The sequence below is a fragment of the Bufo gargarizans genome, chromosome 8, assembly GCF_014858855.1.
Source record: "Bufo gargarizans isolate SCDJY-AF-19 chromosome 8, ASM1485885v1, whole genome shotgun sequence".
Lineage (NCBI taxonomy): Eukaryota > Metazoa > Chordata > Amphibia > Anura > Bufonidae > Bufo > Bufo gargarizans.
The window spans coordinates 191,780,494-191,799,364 of NC_058087.1; the positions used below are offsets into that span (position 1 = coordinate 191,780,494).

At 46.4% G+C, this 18,871-nt stretch overlaps 1 protein-coding gene across 1 annotated transcript in view; it reads right to left on the reverse strand.

Annotated features, from left to right (window-relative positions):
* The window catches only part of LOC122945781, an 82,386-nt gene that overhangs the window by 44,597 nt on the left and 18,918 nt on the right, over window positions 1–18,871 (reverse strand). The window contains exons 4-6 of the mRNA XM_044304971.1: window positions 10,378–10,662; window positions 1,948–2,043; window positions 909–1,277 (exon numbers count right to left, since the gene is read on the reverse strand). Of these exons, the coding sequence (XP_044160906.1) occupies window positions 909–1,277; window positions 1,948–2,043; window positions 10,378–10,662 (750 nt within the window). The remainder of the gene's footprint in view (window positions 1–908; window positions 1,278–1,947; window positions 2,044–10,377; window positions 10,663–18,871) is intronic.

Here is an 18,871-nt window from a genome sequence, read left to right on the forward strand (position 1 = left end):
CAGCCCTCCCCCCCAAGCTATATCTTACTATCCCAGGGTATCCTACCCCCAACTATATACTACCACCCTGTTATATCTTATGACCCAGCTCCACTATATACTACAAACCAGCTATATCTGAGCCACCCCCCAGTTACAGTGTATCCTACTACCACCCAGCCATATGTTAGTTACCATCCAGATGTATACTACCCCCAAGGTATATCCTACCACCCAGCTATATACTACTACCACCAGCTATCACCCACCTATATCCTATCACCTTGCTGTATATCCCACCACCCAGCTATATCTTTCCATCCAGGTGTATCCTGCCCCCCAGGTATATCCTACTACCTATCTATATATGCATAACTTTCTGTTTTATGTTCTATTACATAGTTTACCACATATAGTATGTAAGCTTGTGGCTCCTTTCACGTATAGACCACCAAGGCACCGCTATGGTCAGTGGCTTTAGTGTACCCACATTGGGTATTGGTGTGTGTGAGCCTGAAATATTCATCCTGTCTTCTTAAGGCTACGGCTACACTGCGCCCATGAGCCGTGCGACAACAAGGAACATCAACACTGCGCCATGTGTCACGCGACATTCATGTTGCACAGCATTTTTGGCAATGACTGTCAATAGTGTCGCACTGCGACATGCGACATGCTGCGACTGAGAAGCGACAAGCACACAAAAATCCAACTTAGACGGAATTTTTGCGACTGTCCTGTCGCAGCATGATGCAGTGCAACACCATTGACAGTCATTATGAAAAACGTTGCGTGACTTTTCACGACACATGTCGCCGTGTAGCCCTGGCCTTAAGGCTGAGGTTTACTCTGTAGATCTGCCCTTTTCTATTATACAGTAATTACTGCAGCACTACAAACCACAAGAAGAAGACCCTGAATTCTCTTACTGAATATGAAGCTGAACCTCTGACTTTTCTCCTGACTTCTCCCGTTACACTGGAAGGTGCAGGAGAACGCCATCTCTTTGTGCTTCGATACAACTGGTGTAAAGCTCAGAGAAGAGACCACGTTGTGGAGTTTATCTTCATATGATCGGTCTGTCTCCACATTATAATAATCACTTCCGGTCACGAGGGCAGCTTCTTCATCGTTTTCCTGCTTAATATCTGAGATTATGATCTTCCCTCCATCATTCTCTGTGATCCTCCAGGTCACCTGCACGTCTTCTGGACAGTTGGACGCCATACAGTAAATGGTGACTTTGTTGTCCGCAGTCTCTACCCTGTGAATGTGACTCACCTGAAACCGCTGCGAATCTACAGAAATGAAAGAGGAATTCAGTTCATCCATATCGGTAGTGGGATATCAGCAGAGAAGAACAATTAGGACATTTCCCTTTATATACTTTTCTGTGAATGTCCAATAATCCAAACCCACATCAAGGGAATTTCCTGACAGAACACAAAAAGTGATGAAAGCAAAACCTTGTACTAAAATCACCACATAAATAAAATGTAAACCTGATTCCTTACGGACAATGTTCTGCCAGTGGTTTGCATACCGCCCAACTTTTTGGACAATTAAAGAGAGACACTTATGGTTCATTGTGTGAAAGGTCCATACATAGATCTATACATTTCAATCATTTTATTTTACGAAATGGCACAAAAATAATCTGAATATAGAAATTTCTAAAATCCCAACTGCATCAAATAATGGAAAAATATACAAAACACTTTCTGGGTCAATATTGTGAATGTAATAATGCAAATCCATACCTCAGATCAAAAAGAGGGACATTTAAGGAGCAAAGAGGGACTTAGGTCAAAAAGAGGGACACTTGGGAGGTCTGGTTTTGTGACACATAATAGATAGATAGATATAGTAATGTACAGTTTTGCTTGCTTTAATTTCCTGAAAAGGTTCTCAAATTCTTCTCATATGGTAACTGTCTTGTATAAATGTTGCACTATACAAGCCTCTCACCTCTCTTCATGAAATACCAGAGTCCTGGAAGTGCAGTCACCAGCAATCCTGCCAAGACACCGATGAGGCCAAAATGACACGATCTCTTACAATCATCTGCAAATACAAAGGGAATGAAAAGTAAATGCATCTCTGCTGCAAAACTCATAAACCCTTCATGAGTCGGAGCAGCTGGATGTGAGCTCAGGACAGTGGTGTACATGAAAGGGAGGAAGACGTGTGCAGTGTCCCAGGGGGTCAGTAGTGTATGCTGGGCTTTGTAGTGCAGATTGACCACTAATCTGGGATCCACTGTCGTCTTCAAATCGGGGCGAATGCTGGAACAGGCAGGTAGTTGATGAGTTCGTGACGCCAGTGTCAATTAAACGGTGACACGCCGTGTATGATGTTATAAAAGAATGAAGCAAGCATAGGGTAGCCAACAAAAACTGGAACATTTACTGAATATCAGTGAATACAGCTGGTTCTTGAAAGTACAGAATGGCCGGTCTTAGCAAGGCATTATACAGAGTGTTGATTACAGGAGATGCAGTACAGGCGGCTTACTCACTATTCCTGACTGGTCCTGCTACATGTGACTTTCTCCCCAAGGTCTAATGCCCTTTATCCGGCGTACCCTTGAAGCTGTCCTTATCTAGTACCTCCTCTGTTATCTTGAGTACCTCTTGCTTTATCTGATCGGCCTCTGTGGTAATCTGTGTCTTGGCTGGTTAGCTATGCCCTTCTGACTTCTATGCATGGACTCAGGAGGGAACCCTCTCTGCACTGAGTCTGGAAACTTCTAACTTCCTGAGCTAGGCCCTAGCCTATTTATACTGAACTGGGGGCTCCCTCTGCTGGCTGTGATAAGGATTGCCGGTAACCGGCCTGACTGGCTTAAAGGGAACTACACACTCAAATCTAGCAGTGTCGGGTAGCCTACCCGTATGCTGCACACCCCCAGACTTTAACGTGAGTAAGGCCTCGTACTCACACACATGCCTGAACCAACATAAGCTGATGCATAATTTAAACATTACATTATAAATATAATAAACAACTATTTCACATAAAAATATAACATTTGCAATAAATGACGCAAGAAAAAGGGGCGTCTTCTTTCTTCTTAGGCACGGCCGCTGACCTGGCACAGCGGACTTAAGGTGAACCAGGTTAGTCTATTTTTCTTGACTGAGGTATAATAAGGAACTACACAGGATTTCCCCGTGGGTGTAGAACAGGCAAGGGCTCACGTGGAGGAGTCCATTCTTGCGCACAAACATCAAGCAGGCTATTTCCGACAGTAACTGTTCGGGAGGAGACACCACCAGCATAGTCAAAGTCTCTTAAATGGACTGGCGGACGTCCCCTGGTCATCCGGGTGGACCTTCTCAACACAGGGGTTTCCTCTTCCCTTAGCACCGAGGTAGAAGAGGGAGTAGCAACAGGAGGATCTCCATCCGTGAGACCTTGGTCAGGAACAACGGGAACAACAGGAACAACAGGATCCACTGGAGGGGGAACTGGATCCGGGGCATCTTGAACCGGCTCTTCTGGAAGTAAAGGTACAGTAGGTGCCGGAGCGGGCACCAACAAGTTCAACCATGGTGTCAGAAGCCAATGCATGGGATCGGCGTCATACCTTAGATTTCGGACAGCCTGCATAGGATCCTCAGGCTGTATCGATGACTCTGACACAGGGGGTTCAGATATAGAACTCTCGGCACTGGGTCCTGGTGTCAGGCAGAGCTTTAACCGGTTTCGGTGTACAATTTGGGATCCCCTGCCCTCCCGGGTGATCTCATAAGTGTGAGTTCCAACATTTGGGATTGCAGTGACAACATAAGGACTTTGCTCCCATTTACTGTCCAGTTTACTGGTACGGCGGTTATTTTTTAACCATACCACAGCCCCTATTGTCAAGGGTTCTGCATGGGCTGCTTGGTCATAGTCTCTCTGCTGCCGGTCTCTAGCATAGTCCATACGTTCCTGAACAATAGCTTGGGCCGTATTCAATCGCCTTTGGTGTTCAGCAACCCAGTCGGTATTAGGGAATGGGTTGATGCAATCAGGTACGAGTACATCCAAGGAGTGGTCAGCAGGCAATAATCCTTGGCGCCCAAACATCAAATAAAAGGGGGTATACCCGGTGGAACAGTGTATGGTATGATTGTATGTGAACATGAGCTGTGGCAACAGATTAGGCCAATCTCCCCTGGTTTCAGGAGGCACGGTCCTCAGCATCTCTATCAAGGTCTGATTCATTTTTTCACATAATCCATTACCTTGCGGATGGTAGGCCGTCGTCCGGATCTTCTTACAGTTGTGCAGGCGGCACAGTTCATGGAACAGATGGGACTCAAAAGCAGGACCTTGATCGGTGAGGATCTTCTCTGGACAACCGTAGGGCAGGAGGAAGTGTTTCCAGAACAGTTCGGCTGTAGTCTTGGCCGTCTGGTCTCTCACAGGCACCGCTACAACAAACTTAGTGAAATGGTCAATAATAGTCATAGCGTACACATACCCTGAGCGACTAGGCTCCAGTTTCACATGGTCGATGGCGACAAGTTCAAGAGGACGAGTACTTACAATGGGTCTCAGTGGTGCCCTCTGATCATGGTGTTCACCTCGTTTCAAGGCACAGGCTACACACTCCCGACACCACTTCTCCATGTCTTCTCTCATGCCCACCCAGTAAAACCGCTGGCGGATATTTGCCTCAGTCTTTTGGACCCCAAAGTGACCGGATTGATTGTGGTACATCTCCAACACCATACCTGCATCTCGTCGGGGTATGAGAATTTGATGCACTCTTTCGTTGGACACTGGGTCTAGGCTTCTCCGTAGCAGCAGGCCCTTTTGTATGAAGAGTTGATGGCGCTGTCTCCACAGTTTGATGAGCTCAGGATCTGTACTCTTACGCCGAATCCTCTCAGGGGTTCTGCCACTGGTAATGAAGTCCAGCAATTCACCCAGCACTCTACTTTCAGACTGTAGTTTCACCCACCTTTCTTCTTTGAGTTCCGGCCTACTGGAGGGTGAAGGAACTGCAGCGCTGTTACTGGTAGCCCGAGCCTGATCCTGTTGAGCAAATTTATGGTAGAAGGCCGGCATTTCTACATCTTCCCAGGCATCTCGCACATCATCAGGAGCTGTCTCTGTGGGAAGTCTGGATAAAGCATCAGCATTGTCATTAGTACGTCCAGCACGATATTTTACAGAGAAATCATAGTTGGCGAGGCGAGAGGCCCATCTTTGCTCCAAAGCCCCCAATTTAGCTGTATTTAGATGTGCCAGAGGGTTATTATCAGTGAATGCAATGAATGGGGTAGCGGCTAGATAATCTTTGAATTTTTCCGTCACCGCCCACACTAATGCCAGGAACTCTAGTTTGAAGGAACTATAATTCTGGTCATTTTTCTCAGCTCCTTTCAGGGAGCGGCTTGCATAAGCTATCACTCTTTCTTTTCCCTCTTGAATCTGGGCTAACACAGCCCCCAGGCCTCGTTTGCTAGCATCAGTATACAGATGGAAGGGCTTGCTGTAATCTGGATAACCTAACACGGGAGGCTCGGTCAGTTTCTTTTTTAACAACTGGAACGCTATCTCTCTTTCTTCATTCCACTCAATGAGCACTGGAGTTCTAGGACTTTTCTTGGGCTGCCCCCTCAAGAGTTCCTGGATAGGATCGGCTATTTGAGCAAAATGGGGGATGAAACGTCTATAGTAGCCGGCAAAACCAAGGAAACCCCTCACCTCTTTGACGGTAGTGGGTACCGGCCAGTTACGGACAGCCGCTAACTTATCAGGGTCAGGTTGTACGCCCTCTCCGCTTACCACATGCCCCAGGTATTTTACCGCAGGTTTGAGCAAGTGGCATTTAGATGGCTTTACCTTCAGGCCATATTTGACAAGGATTTCAAAGACCTCTGCTAGGTGTTTCAGGTGGTCTTCATATGTTTTTGAGTACACAATGACGTCATCTAGATACAGCAGCACGGTTTCGAAGTTTTTGTGACCCAAACACCGCTCCATTAGTCTCTGGAAAGTTCCTGGGGCATTACATAACCCGAACGGCATACAATTAAATTCAAACAGGCCCATGGGAGTGGTGAAAGCAGTCTTTTCCCTATCTGCCGGGGCCATGGGTACTTGCCAGTAGCCACTGGTCAAGTCCAATGTGGAGAAATAGGCAGCGGAGCCCAGAGCAGTTAGTGACTCTTCAATGCGGGGCAGTGGGTACGCGTCTTTGTGGGTTATTTGGTTAATCTTCCTATAGTCCACGCAGAAACGGATACCACCATCCTTCTTCTTTACAAGGACCAGGGGTGCCGCCCACGGGCTACGACTGTCCCGGATTACATTAGAGTCTTTCATCTCTTGGATCATTTCTTTTACAGTCTGATATGAAGTAGGCGGTAAGGGTCGGTATCTCTCCTTGATAGGAGGATGAGAGCCAGTAGGTATGGTGTGTTGTATGGCACTAACCTCTCCATAATCAGCAGCATGTTTACTGAAGGCCTGGTGGTGCTCTTTGACAAGCCGTAGTATCCCTTCTTGTTGATGTTGGGGGGTCATGTAGCTCTTCCCACCAGGGTACTTGTGACTGAGGCACCGGCGGACATCCGCTGACTGCAGCTGGCGGCTTTTCTGTCACCGGAAGACGGATGATGTCTTGGAAGAACACCTGAGAAAGCTGGGCAACAGGGTAATGCTTAGTAAGCGCAACAGGATGGTCACTCAGGTTAATCAGACGGACAGGTACTTTACCTTGGGAGACATTCACCAGGCACTTGGCAGCTCTCACATAAGGGTAGTTCTCCATCTGGATTGGTTCCACCAGGGCTGGATAATCTTGGCCTTGGACTCCCAGGACAGCACGACACCATAAGAGAGTTTGGGAATTAGGAGGCAAAGTCACAGGCTTATTATCACGAATCTTGGCAGTACAAATTTCTCCTTTCCCGTTAGCAAACCTCTGCTGGGCACTTAACACAGTGATAGTCTTTTGAATCACCCTCTTGGATGCAGAGGAAGCGGTGGGCAGAGTCTGATGTAATACGGCAAGGATTTCTGCATAACAGTTTTTGAAGACATTGGTGCCTAGAATGACAGGATGTCCTCCTCTGTCGCCGGCCTGTACTACTATCACCCCCTGTTGAGGCAAGGTTACTTCTCCCACCTGCAGGGTGGGTTCCCAGTATCCATGGATCTTTACCGGTTTGCCATTGCTGGCGATAATCTCTACCCAGGATTCAGGCGGCTGGGTCAATTGGTTGGTGTCCCAGAATCTTTCAAAGGCGGGCAGCTGAATAGTAGTGACCTGAGACCCAGTATCTAATAGGGCTTCAAAGGGGACCCCGTTAATCTCCACATTGATTTTAGGATGGGATCCTACATACCGTGGCATCCAATTTGGATCTTTTGGACCTAGTGTTCTACCTCCCGAGGGGTGGTCCTCAGCCTCAGGGGTTGCCCGTTTAACTGCCAGCAAGTGGATTCTGTGTGTCCCATCTTTTTGCAGTATGTACACACGGGCCGCTTGCGACCCCTAGTGCGCCTCCCAGGATCCCTGGGGTGAGTCTCTTGGTATGGAGGTGGGAACGGCTTAGAGGGTGACAGGAACTCCTCTTCTGACATCATAGGTTTTTCCCATTCCTCCATTTTTCTGCACACTCTCTCTAGGCTTTTAGTGAGGTGATTTACTTGCTCTGTCAGCATGGCGATAGTATCGGTAGCTGTAGCTTGAACAGCTTGACCGGCCTCAGCTCGGTTAATGATAAGCGGTTTTGACCTGCAGGCTGATAACTCAGGTGGGGGGCTCAACTCTGTAGATACTGCTGACCCCAGAATTTTTATAGCCAGTTCTTTAAAGTCCAGAAAGGTACTGTTAGGGTGTTGGGCGGACAGCATCTTTAATTGGGTCCTTATTTGCTCACTAGACACTCCGGTAATAAATTGTTCTCTCAGGGTCTGGTCCTGGTTATCAGCTTCCTTGGGATCTATCTGAATTACAGCCCCCAAAGCCTCCTGAAGTGATAGGGCATAGTCACGGAGGGACTCACCGGACTTCTGTTTCTTGCCAAAGAAGTGCATCTTTATCTCTGAGGCAGTCCTCGTTTCAAAAGTGGCCCTGAGGCGGGTGAATATCTGCTCTAGAGTACTCCTTTCAGCAGCAGGCCAGGATAATACCTCTCTGCGGGCAGCCCCCTCAAGTTGCGCTAGCAAGATTTCCATTTGCTGATCGGCATTTATGGGGTACAGTTTGAATAAGGCCAGCAACTTTTCTTTAAAGTCTCTTAGGGTATGGGCCTCTCCGTTATAGCGGGGAAACCATGGGGCCCCAAAATAGTAAGGCATGGTAAAGGGCATCATGCTGGGGGCTATAGGATGATTAGGAGCCGCAAGCTCTCCCGGGTCCGGCCGCTCGGCAACTCCCGGATCTGACATGTTAACTTATTACGAGGTGGCCGCTGGTGACTAAAGGGGCCGGAACAATCCCCTTCCCTCCGGATACAAGTTCTTACCGGTATCGGCGGGTTCGCGCAGGCCAAATCTCGTGAGACTCCGGACGTCCTGTGTACGCGGTGACGTTGCTGACGCAGGAAAAGCAGGGCCGCGGCGGTGCGATGATGAAGAGGGGCGGGATTCTCTGTGTCTTTGAAGGGATCCGCCCACGGAGGTCCTCAGCAGCGCGGGAAACTTTACTCCAGGCGGCCGGTGGCCATCTTGATCACGATTCCCTGACAGCAAGCAGGGTGTTGCAAAGTCCAATAAATCACAGTCCACAAATACGATTTTCTCTCTGGGGGTAGCGCAACACAGTACAGCGTCTCTGATTCCTCCCAGGCACAATTTCAATCCACCGGCTTGGAAATAAAGGGTGCAGTCCTCGCAATACGGTGGTGGAATAGTTAAAGCACACAGTTCACACTTCTCTGCACTGTCGAAGTATGCGGATCCTGTTCGTGACGCCAAAAAGAGCGATGCAGTGTCCCAGGGGGTCAGTAGTGTATGCTGGGCTTTGTAGTGCAGATTGACCACTAATCTGGGATCCACTGTCGTCTTCAAATCGGGGCGAATGCTGGAACAGGCAGGTAGTTGATGAGTTCGTGACGCCAGTGTCAATTAAACGGTGACACGCCGTGTATGATGTTATAAAAGAATGAAGCAAGCATAGGGTAGCCAACAAAAACTGGAACATTTACTGAATATCAGTGAATACAGCTGGTTCTTGAAAGTACAGAATGGCCGGTCTTAGCAAGGCATTATACAGAGTGTTGATTACAGGAGATGCAGTACAGGCGGCTTACTCACTATTCCTGACTGGTCCTGCTACATGTGACTTTCTCCCCAAGGTCTAATGCCCTTTATCCGGCGTACCCTTGAAGCTGTCCTTATCTAGTACCTCCTCTGTTATCTTGAGTACCTCTTGCTTTATCTGATCGGCCTCTGTGGTAATCTGTGTCTTGGCTGGTTAGCTATGCCCTTCTGACTTCTATGCATGGACTCAGGAGGGAATCCTCTCTGCACTGAGTCTGGAAACTTCTAACTTCCTGAGCTAGGCCCTAGCCTATTTATACTGAACTGGGGGCTCCCTCTGCTGGCTGTGATAAGGATTGCCGGTAACCGGCCTGACTGGCTTAAAGGGAACTACACACTCAAATCTAGCAGTGTCGGGTAGCCTACCCGTATGCTGCACGTGACCAAAGCGAAAATCAAACTGAGCCCTGTATTTTAATACTGAGTTTTTCCACCCAGAACAGAAAGGAATGGTGGCCGGTTCCCTTTCGAAGCTCTTCCCAGTTACCAAGTGTATGTTTCCTAACAATGCAGTTCCACTGGAGAAGGGAGTAATGCAGAGGTTCTCATTGCATAAAGTAACAGCCAAGTGGCCCCATAGCATGGCCTTCCTGCATGGTATGTATGCCCTGGGCTCAGGAAATAGAATGGTTATGAGTGTTATGGGGTTCCTTTAGATTTCTCTCTCTTGTATTCCTTGGTCTTTTTAGCTTTGCATTTCATTATCCAGTGTATATTGTCTCTCCTGCACACTGGACCTCTCCCAATGGTCATTCTTCTACCCAAAGTGGGCTCACTAACTCACACCCCTGAGGCCCCTTTGCTCTCATCTGCTGTATCACTGTGCTATGCCTGTCATGTCTTCACGTCTTTATATCTTGTAGACACAGTTCTCTAAATATTGGCCAGTATGTGGTTCATACAGTATGTCTGCTAAAAATGGCAAAATGTTCTTGGATGATTCCATTGCACAATATCCAAAAATACCAAGCTTTGACCTGCACATTGTCAATTTTCAAGTGCACAATGACCTATGTCCATCATCGAGGTCACTTCTGTCATATGGTGACCGCTGTAGAATGGTCTAAATTATATGTGGAAACAATATATATATGTAACACATAGAAACCAGACAGTATAGTGACTTACGCTCCACTTTAACTTCCTCTGTCATCTTTATTGGACTGTTTAATGTCTCGTGTTCGACCTCACAGGAGATCTGAGATGGTCGTTTGTCCCCTTGTAGCGGAATCCAGTGATAAATCTCCTTACTGAAATATCCACTGTTACTTTGTCGATAAGAATTGATTCTCTTCCCGTCCAACAACCAGTGCATTGTCACTTCTTCCGGCGAGTAGTTTGTAGCTTCACACATATAAATCTGATCATTGCCATCAGGAGTCCTGGAAGCCGTGATACTGACAATGGGGGCAGCTGTGGAGATACATTATATCGGTTACTGTATAAGAAGTAATGTTACCTATAATTATGTATGGATTTTTAGATGAGCTCCATAAGCCTCCAGCTTAAACCACACAAGTGACCAGAATGAAGCTTTAATTTATTCTGGACATGTTACAAGAAGATCCAGACCATCAGCAAAGACCATCATGTGTGGAAGATTCGAAGTGAAAAGAGAAAAGGAAGACTAGCAACAAGATGAATGGAGGTAATCGTGCAGAAATAACTAATGCATTTTAGAGAAGCCTGAAGTCCCAAACAGAATACTGGATATTCTAAAGAAGGTGGTGATGTTCCAGAGGTGAAAAGCTACTGAAGGCACCAAATTAGGGTAAATGATATCAACTAGAATGGCCCATTGAGTCTAGTTGTTAATAACCTGAGTAGTAGCTGTAACTTCTACACTTCTCTGAACCACTGAGTGGTTTGTGAATTTTCAGGGTTTCCTCAGGTCATTATTGCACAGTTAATATTTTTGGGTGTAAAACTGTATTCCAAAGCCAAATGTTGTCGGAAAGAAACCATCAGGTACTAAATACAAACTTGTAGGGAGCGTGGCCTGATCGGGTATGTGAGCGGACGCAGCGCTGAGAGGCTCCCTTCCTGCTTCCCTACAGCATCCTAAATCTGCAGCGTCACTGCTTATCTGTACGGACCCCGGGTGACTTCCCCATACTGTGCGGCTCCCTCCGACGCCTAAATGACACACACAGGCAAGAAGAAGAGGGTGCAAAGAGAGGTCCGGCCTCCAGCAACTCCGAAGCAAGATGGCCAATCTGGGTAGATATGCACGTTCTTCTTCTGTTCCCCCTCTTACCCCAACAGTCCACACTACTATACATCCCTTAAGGGAACCCATACCAGCCCCTACTCGACGTTCTGAACAGGCCAATATGGCCTCCAAAATGGTGGCGCCACAAGTAACAGGGGGGCAAGATATGCAAGATATGCAGGAAGGTGCCCCACCATCTGAGACACCAGGTACACCCATGGAGTTGGAGAACTCTTTTACTCCTTGAGATAAACCCACTATAAAGGATATCTTTATTGCGGGGAAACATTGCAGCAGCTCACTACATATTCTTAATACAAATATGGGCAGTTTACAGGAAAATGTCTCTCTCTTCAGGGAAGACCTCAGGCAGGTGAATGAGAGGATCAAAGAGGTGGAAGACAGAGTGAGCACTATTGAGGATCAGCTACCCCCAGTGAAGAGAGATCTCGGCAGAATTATTCATAATATGTCTTTACTGATGTCCAAAAACTGTCGACCTGGAGAATAGGTGGCGCAGAAATAATCTCAGGGTGATTGGGGGCCCTGAAAAGGCTGAGGGACCTGATCCAGTGGTGTTTTTTGAAGATTGGCTGACCCTTAAATTTTGGCAAGGACTCTCTATCACTAGTGTTAATGGAGCATTCTCGGCCGAACACCAGTTCAGCTTGAGCATCTCGATGCTTGGCACATGGCAGTATTCGGCCGAGTCTCCTCCCCGCATGGTATTCTGCTCGAGTCTCCTCCCCGCACGTTTGTTGGCTGCTACGCAGCCAATAAACGTGCAGGTAAGTACTGCACAGGTAAGCACCTTCACTGTAATGCTGTAGCCATGTTGGTTACTGGCATTACAGTGATTGGCTGGCCGGAACGTGTCATCGGGTGCTATATAGCACCCGATGACACATGTTCAGCTCAGTGTTAGTCAGGGAGAGCTGTGCTAAAAAAGGGAAAGATAGTGTACGGAGTGAAAATATTTTTTTTACGTTGAAAAACTTGTCAGAGACCCAAAAGTCCTTTTAACGACTATTGTTGTGTGTGGCAGCAGCAATATATATTTTTAGCGCAACCTGCGCTAAACTGCTAAAACTGTACAGACCCAAAAGTCCTTTAAAGGACTATTGTGTGTGGCAGCAATATCTATTTTTAGCGCATCCTGCTAAATAGTGTGCAATAGTTAGGCCGCTGGTGACAGCGACATCATCTGTGCTACATCTCCTTTGTAACGTGTGTGCAGCCTAAAATATCGGTGACATCTAGTGTACCTTTTCCATAGACGGTGTCCGCTGTGGACAGTGACATTAGCTGCGCTACATCTCCTGTGTAACATGTGCACATCCCCAAAATATCAGTGACATCCAGTGTACTTTTTCTGTAGACTGTGTCAGCTGCGGACAGTGACATTACCTGGAGTACGTCTCCTGTGTAACGTTTCCACATCCCAAAAAATTCCCTGTAATTTTTTATTAGCCGCTGATGACATTAGCGACATTATCTACGGTATTTCTCCTGTGTAACCTTTACACATCCCAAATACCTGTGACATTCCCTGTAATTTTATATTAGCCGCTGCTGACATTAGCAACATTATCTGTGGCATTTCTCTTGTGTAACGTTTCCACATCCCAAATACCTGTGACATTCCCTGTAATTTTTTTATTAGCCGCTGCCGACATCAGCGACATTATCTGCGGTATATCTCCTGTGCAAAGTGTGCGCATCCAAAATACCTTTTTTAATTTTTTTGAGCATACACTTACAAATTCTATGCTACTGTACGTGTGACATACTTTCAAGCATACAGAACTTTTAATATTAAGAAGGCTAGCAGTAAGGGACAGGTAAGTGGCCATGATGCTGATGGTGCACGCAGAGGCCGTGGCCCTGGGCACGTTGAAACTTCTAAGCCTTCTAACGTCCCACTATCACTATCTGTTTTAAAAGCAGAGAAATTGAAATTTAGAAAATTGTGAATTTTTCAAAATTTCTTGTAAATTTGGTATTTTTTTTATAAATAAAAATGAAATATTTTGACTCAAATTTATCATTGTCATGAAGTACAATATGTGACGAGAAAAAAATCTTAGAATGGCTTGGATAAGTAAAAGCGTTTTAAAGTTATCACCATATATATATAAAGTGACGCATGTCAGATTTGCAAAAAATGGCCTGGTTTCTAAGGTGAAAAATGTTAAGGTCCTTAAGGGGTTAAAGCTTCAGCGAACACTGGATGAATATGTCTCCTACATGTTCCTGGGTCTCCGGGTCGAGGGTCGTGCCTGATAAGTGCAATATATTGCTTTTGTTTTTCTCTTTTTTCTCTTGCCTTATCAATGTAATTTATCTTTGCAATATAATATTTATTGTACCAGTGCTTATTACTGGTTCACCAGTTCATATGTTTGCCTTAGTCCATTCAGGTCATAGCTTTATAGTGCAAGATCTGCGTAACTATTGAACGCTGCAGACTCTAATGTATAGGAGGCAGGTTCGAGAAGCAACTTTGTTTATTGCTTATTCAAAATGTTTTTGATAACTTTTTTACTATGCCGATGCCCGGCTACAGGAAGGTTTTTTGCCCCATTTGTATTGGACCAGCGGTGAGATGGGTACATTAATTTTGTTTCGGGGGAGGGCGGTCGGAGCACCAGAGTTCCAGAGATATTTCTGCAAACTATGACTGATAAACTTAAAATAGTAGGATGGAATGTTAGGGGATAGGGAGAGGCAGCAAAACGTGCTGCAGTATTTTTGGCGCTGCAGCATTATCAGCTGTCACGGCTGAGGATGGGGAAAACCCTCAGCCGTGCGATGACAGAAGATGTTAACCACTGCTCGGCCAGGACGAGATAATTAGGGAGCAGGTCACCTCCTAACGCATCCCTAATCCGTCCCTAACTCCTAGCTGCATGGGCCGACCTTGAAGGTAGGAGGGCCCATGCTCAGGAACCTCGGATCCCTACTCCCCCTCCGACTGGTCCCTGAACTAGGAGTGAGGGTAAGACGACCTGTTCCTTCTGGACGTGGAGGAACAGGAGTCTCACTGGCCAAGCTGCAAGGAATGGGGAACAAATACAACATACAGATATGACAGGCGAACTAAAGTAGTTCCAAACATACCTGTCACAGCCACGCTGACTGGAACCCATGCATGACTACTAATGTCCACAGAACACTAAGGGACACAGCACACATATCACACAGGTAACCAGGACATCCGTAGTTGCAATAAAGAGATAACAAAGGAAAACATCAACTGAACATCATGACATAAAACTTATGACCACAAGGGTGGCCCCCACTGGCAGGTAATACACAGGAGGTTGCTCCGGCTAACCATGGCTGAAGTACCCCTCAGACAAATGCTATGCACAAAGGCTTTATAGACCCAAGTAGCCACACCCAACAAACACACCCAGTGTTCACACACACAGAAGGGAATTAACCCTTCACACACAAGGCAAGGGAAGACGGACACTTAAAGGGAAATACACACATAAACCACACACTTCACCTGTTGCCGCGGGCAACGGCATGTGTGACAATCATGTCCTGGGGATCAGCCATAGGGCTCGGACACTGCCACCACACGCAATACAACACCACACGTTGCCACGGGCAACCAAGTGAAGGAAAGTGTCACACAACATACCATAGGCCGTGACATCAGCCTGCTGTGATCTGTCTGTCGGAGACACACCTGATTCCCACCTCTACTCACTTGTTGCACAAAACATGGGTGGGCTACTCTTATCACTCCACACTCTCCACGCATTCCAGGGGGGGTGAGTGTTCTTGTGCACACATCTCTACCATTTATAGGTCACTCGTCTCGTATATATCCTATGGGTAGGTATGTGTGCCTGCATTGTACCTGTTACTACTCTTCCTTTGTCCTAGTTGCTGTATATATCCCTCCCCCCTATACTGGCGAAGTGTTGAAGGAGATAATGGCCTATGTTGAGGAGCTCACTCCATGTCCCATTTTAATAGTAGGTGACTTTAATACTTGTCCATCTGCAAAGTTGAACAGAATGGGAGGGTTGGGTGTGGATAGAGACACTAATTTTGCCAATGTACTACGGGAGTTAGGTCTACATGATATCTGGCGAGTGAGGAATACGAATATACGCCGGTTCTCCTGTTTTTCTAGTTCTCACCATTCACTCTCTAGGCTATAGGATCCCCAGATATGCTGTCTTTGGTGGTGGATGCGGCCTACCTGCCAAGAGGTCTATCTGAACATTCCTCTATACAAGTAGTCCTCCAGTTGGGAGTAAAGAGACCTTTTGGGGTGGGTACGTAGAGGCTTAACTCTTTCTGGCTGCAGCTGGTGGATGGGGGGGAGGGTATTACGGAGGAGATCCGGGAATTCTTTGGTAACAATACAGGGTCGGCCCCTATGTGAGTAGTGTGGGATGCATGCAAGGCATTTATCCGTGGATTATATATCCATTGGATTAGTTGTCATAAAACAAGGTCCAGGGAAACATAAAAACAGCTCCAGGACCTAGTCATGGAAACAGAAAACAGATCTGTTGAACACCCCTCACGTTGGTGACGGCGCAGACAGACTTAAAGGAACATCTACTTCTTACCACCGATAAAAACGTTTTTTCCTTAAGCAAAAATACTTTGAGGCTGGAGAGAGTTCTGGCAGACTACTGACCAGGGTCGTTCGGGCACAGGATGGACCATCAAAAATCTTGTCCATCCAAGGTCCTGATGGATCTTTGGTTACAACAGATACGGATATTTTGACGGTATTCCAAAAGTACTACAAAAAGTTATATCAATCCAGTCAGGAGCAGGCTCCCAAAATATTGCAGACTACCTTACTGGGATCCATACCCCGCGCCTTTCAGTGGAACTTGCGCTCTATTTAGATCAACCTATCTCATTGAAAGAGCTAGAGGTGGCGATTAAATTATTCCCAAATGAAAAAGCCCCCGGGATGGATGGTTTACCGGCGGAGTTCTTTAAAAAATATAGCACTCTATTATTACCACAGTTGCTATCTGTATTTGATGACTCCCTTCAAAAAGGAGAACTACCTGCATCTATGAAAGAGGCAATAATAGTTGTATTGCCAAAGCCTGGGAAAGACCTGATTCTCCCCGAGTCGTATAGACCGATCTCCTTACTAACTTCTGATGTTAAGATACTGGCGAAGGTCCTAGTGAATAGGTTACAAGCAGTTACCTTATCCCCACCATTATACATAGTGATCAAGCTGGTTTTATGCCTGATAAATCTACCTCGATTAACCTTAGACGGCTATTTCTTAATATTTAGAGGAGGAATCGGCAGGAGGTCGGGCCATACTATCCCTGGATGCTGCCAAAGCTTTTGATAGTGTCGAATGGCAATATCTATGGGAGGTGCTGCGAGTCATGGGATTTGGGAACACCTTTATATCATGGGTCCAACTATTAGACTGCGGCCCCAAAGCTAGGATCAGAGCTAATGGTGGTACATCAGAAGTCTTTGAGTTGGGAAGAGGTACACGTCAGCGATGCAGCTGTCCCCTCTTCTATTCGCAATTGCAATTAAGCCACTTGCATGCTTACTCCGATCTTCAGATAGAATTGTGGGATTCCCCATGGGTGCTAGAGAGGAACGCGTGTCCCTGTATGCAGACGACATGCTCATCTATGTGGGAAATGTCGATGGGCCCCATATTGTCTCTTATATAGGACTTTGGAGACCGGTCTGGTCTTCGTATAGATTGGGACAAGTCCGTTCTGTTTCCGCTAGACCCGGTCCCTGCTGGCCTCTCCCTCTCGTCCACCCAGCTGCAGGTTGCCCATGACTTCAAATATTTGGGATTCGTGGTTTCATCAAACATTGGGCATTATGTGAAAAATAATATAGATCCACTCCTGAACAAAATGTCCGAAAAAATCAAAGCATGGTGTAAACTACCAATGTCTGAAATAGGTCGGAGTAATCTCCTTAAAATGGTTCTTATGCTGAAACTTATTAATGTCCTACATAACTCCCCTGTGTGGATTCCACAACGAATCTTTTTTTAGAATACAAAGGCGCGAAAAACAGGCTAGGATTCGGTTGGATACTTTACAGAGAGGGAAAGATGCAGGGGGTCTCTCTATTCCTAATCCATGGCTATATTTTATTTCAGTAGCTGAGGTGTTAGGGGAGGACTCCTGGGGATAACGCATCTGATAGCTGATAGCACACATTATAGAAAATGAATCTCCTGTAGCCCTATTGGAACATGGTGGTCTCGCTGACAAGTTGGTGGGACATCCTACACTTAATATGATACATAAGGTTTGGCATAAGTGTCGTGACTTGCTGTCCAGACGGGGCTTCACTTAGGTCACTCCTCTGTGGAGAAATCCTCAGCTATCTGAAATATTTCGCCTGGAAGGGTTCTCCCCTTGGGAACGGAAGGGTGTGAAGTTTTTGTGTCAGCTGCAAAGAGATGGTGGGTTTAAATCATTTGAGCAATTCAGGAATGAGTTTGCCCTCCCCATACGGCCTTTTATCAACTTTTGCAGTTATTCACGTATTCCAGGGTCAGGTAAAGTCTGTGTCGCTTACATGCTCAACAGTCCCATTGTTACAACAGATTCTCACTAGTGACTCCTCGAGTGGATTAATATCATCCATATATAGGAACTTGTTTGTAAAATCTGTGAAACATGATTCCTTAGTGGTCAAACAAAAATGGGAGCGGGAGGTTGGTTCTATCTCAGAGGAACAATGGAAAGCAGCATTGGCACTGACACCTCAGTTATCACTGTGCGAGGGCCAGCGTATCTCACAATTACTGTATTTTTCGCTTTATAAGACGCACCGGATGATAAGACGCACCTAGGTTTCATAGGAGGACAGTAAGAAAAAAATATTTTTCATTAGACCTCAGATCAGGCCAGCAATCAGACACCCAATGTTAATCAGACCTCATCTGACAGCCCCAATCAGACCCCCAATGTCAATAAGACCCCAGTAAGACCTCAGATCAGCCCCCATGTCTCAGATCAGCCACCCCATGCCATTTATTAGCCCCATGCCATTTATAAGCCCCCCATGTTATTTATCAGCCGCCATGCCATCTATGAGCCCCAGTGCCATTTATGAGCCTCAATTATGAGCCCCCATTCCATTTATGAGCCCCCATTATGAGCCCCCATGCCATCTATGAGCCCCAGTGCCATTTATGAGCCTCCATTATGAGCCCTCATGCCATCTATGAGCCCCAGTGCCATTTATGAGCCTCCATTATGAGCCCCCATGCCATTTATCAGCAGCAGTGCCATTTATTAGCCCTTATTATGAGCCCCCAGTGCAAAGTATTAGCCCCCTTGTCATTTATGAGCCCCCATGCCACAGATCAAATAAAATAAAATATAAACTTCTGCTCCTGGATGCCGCTCCTCCCCT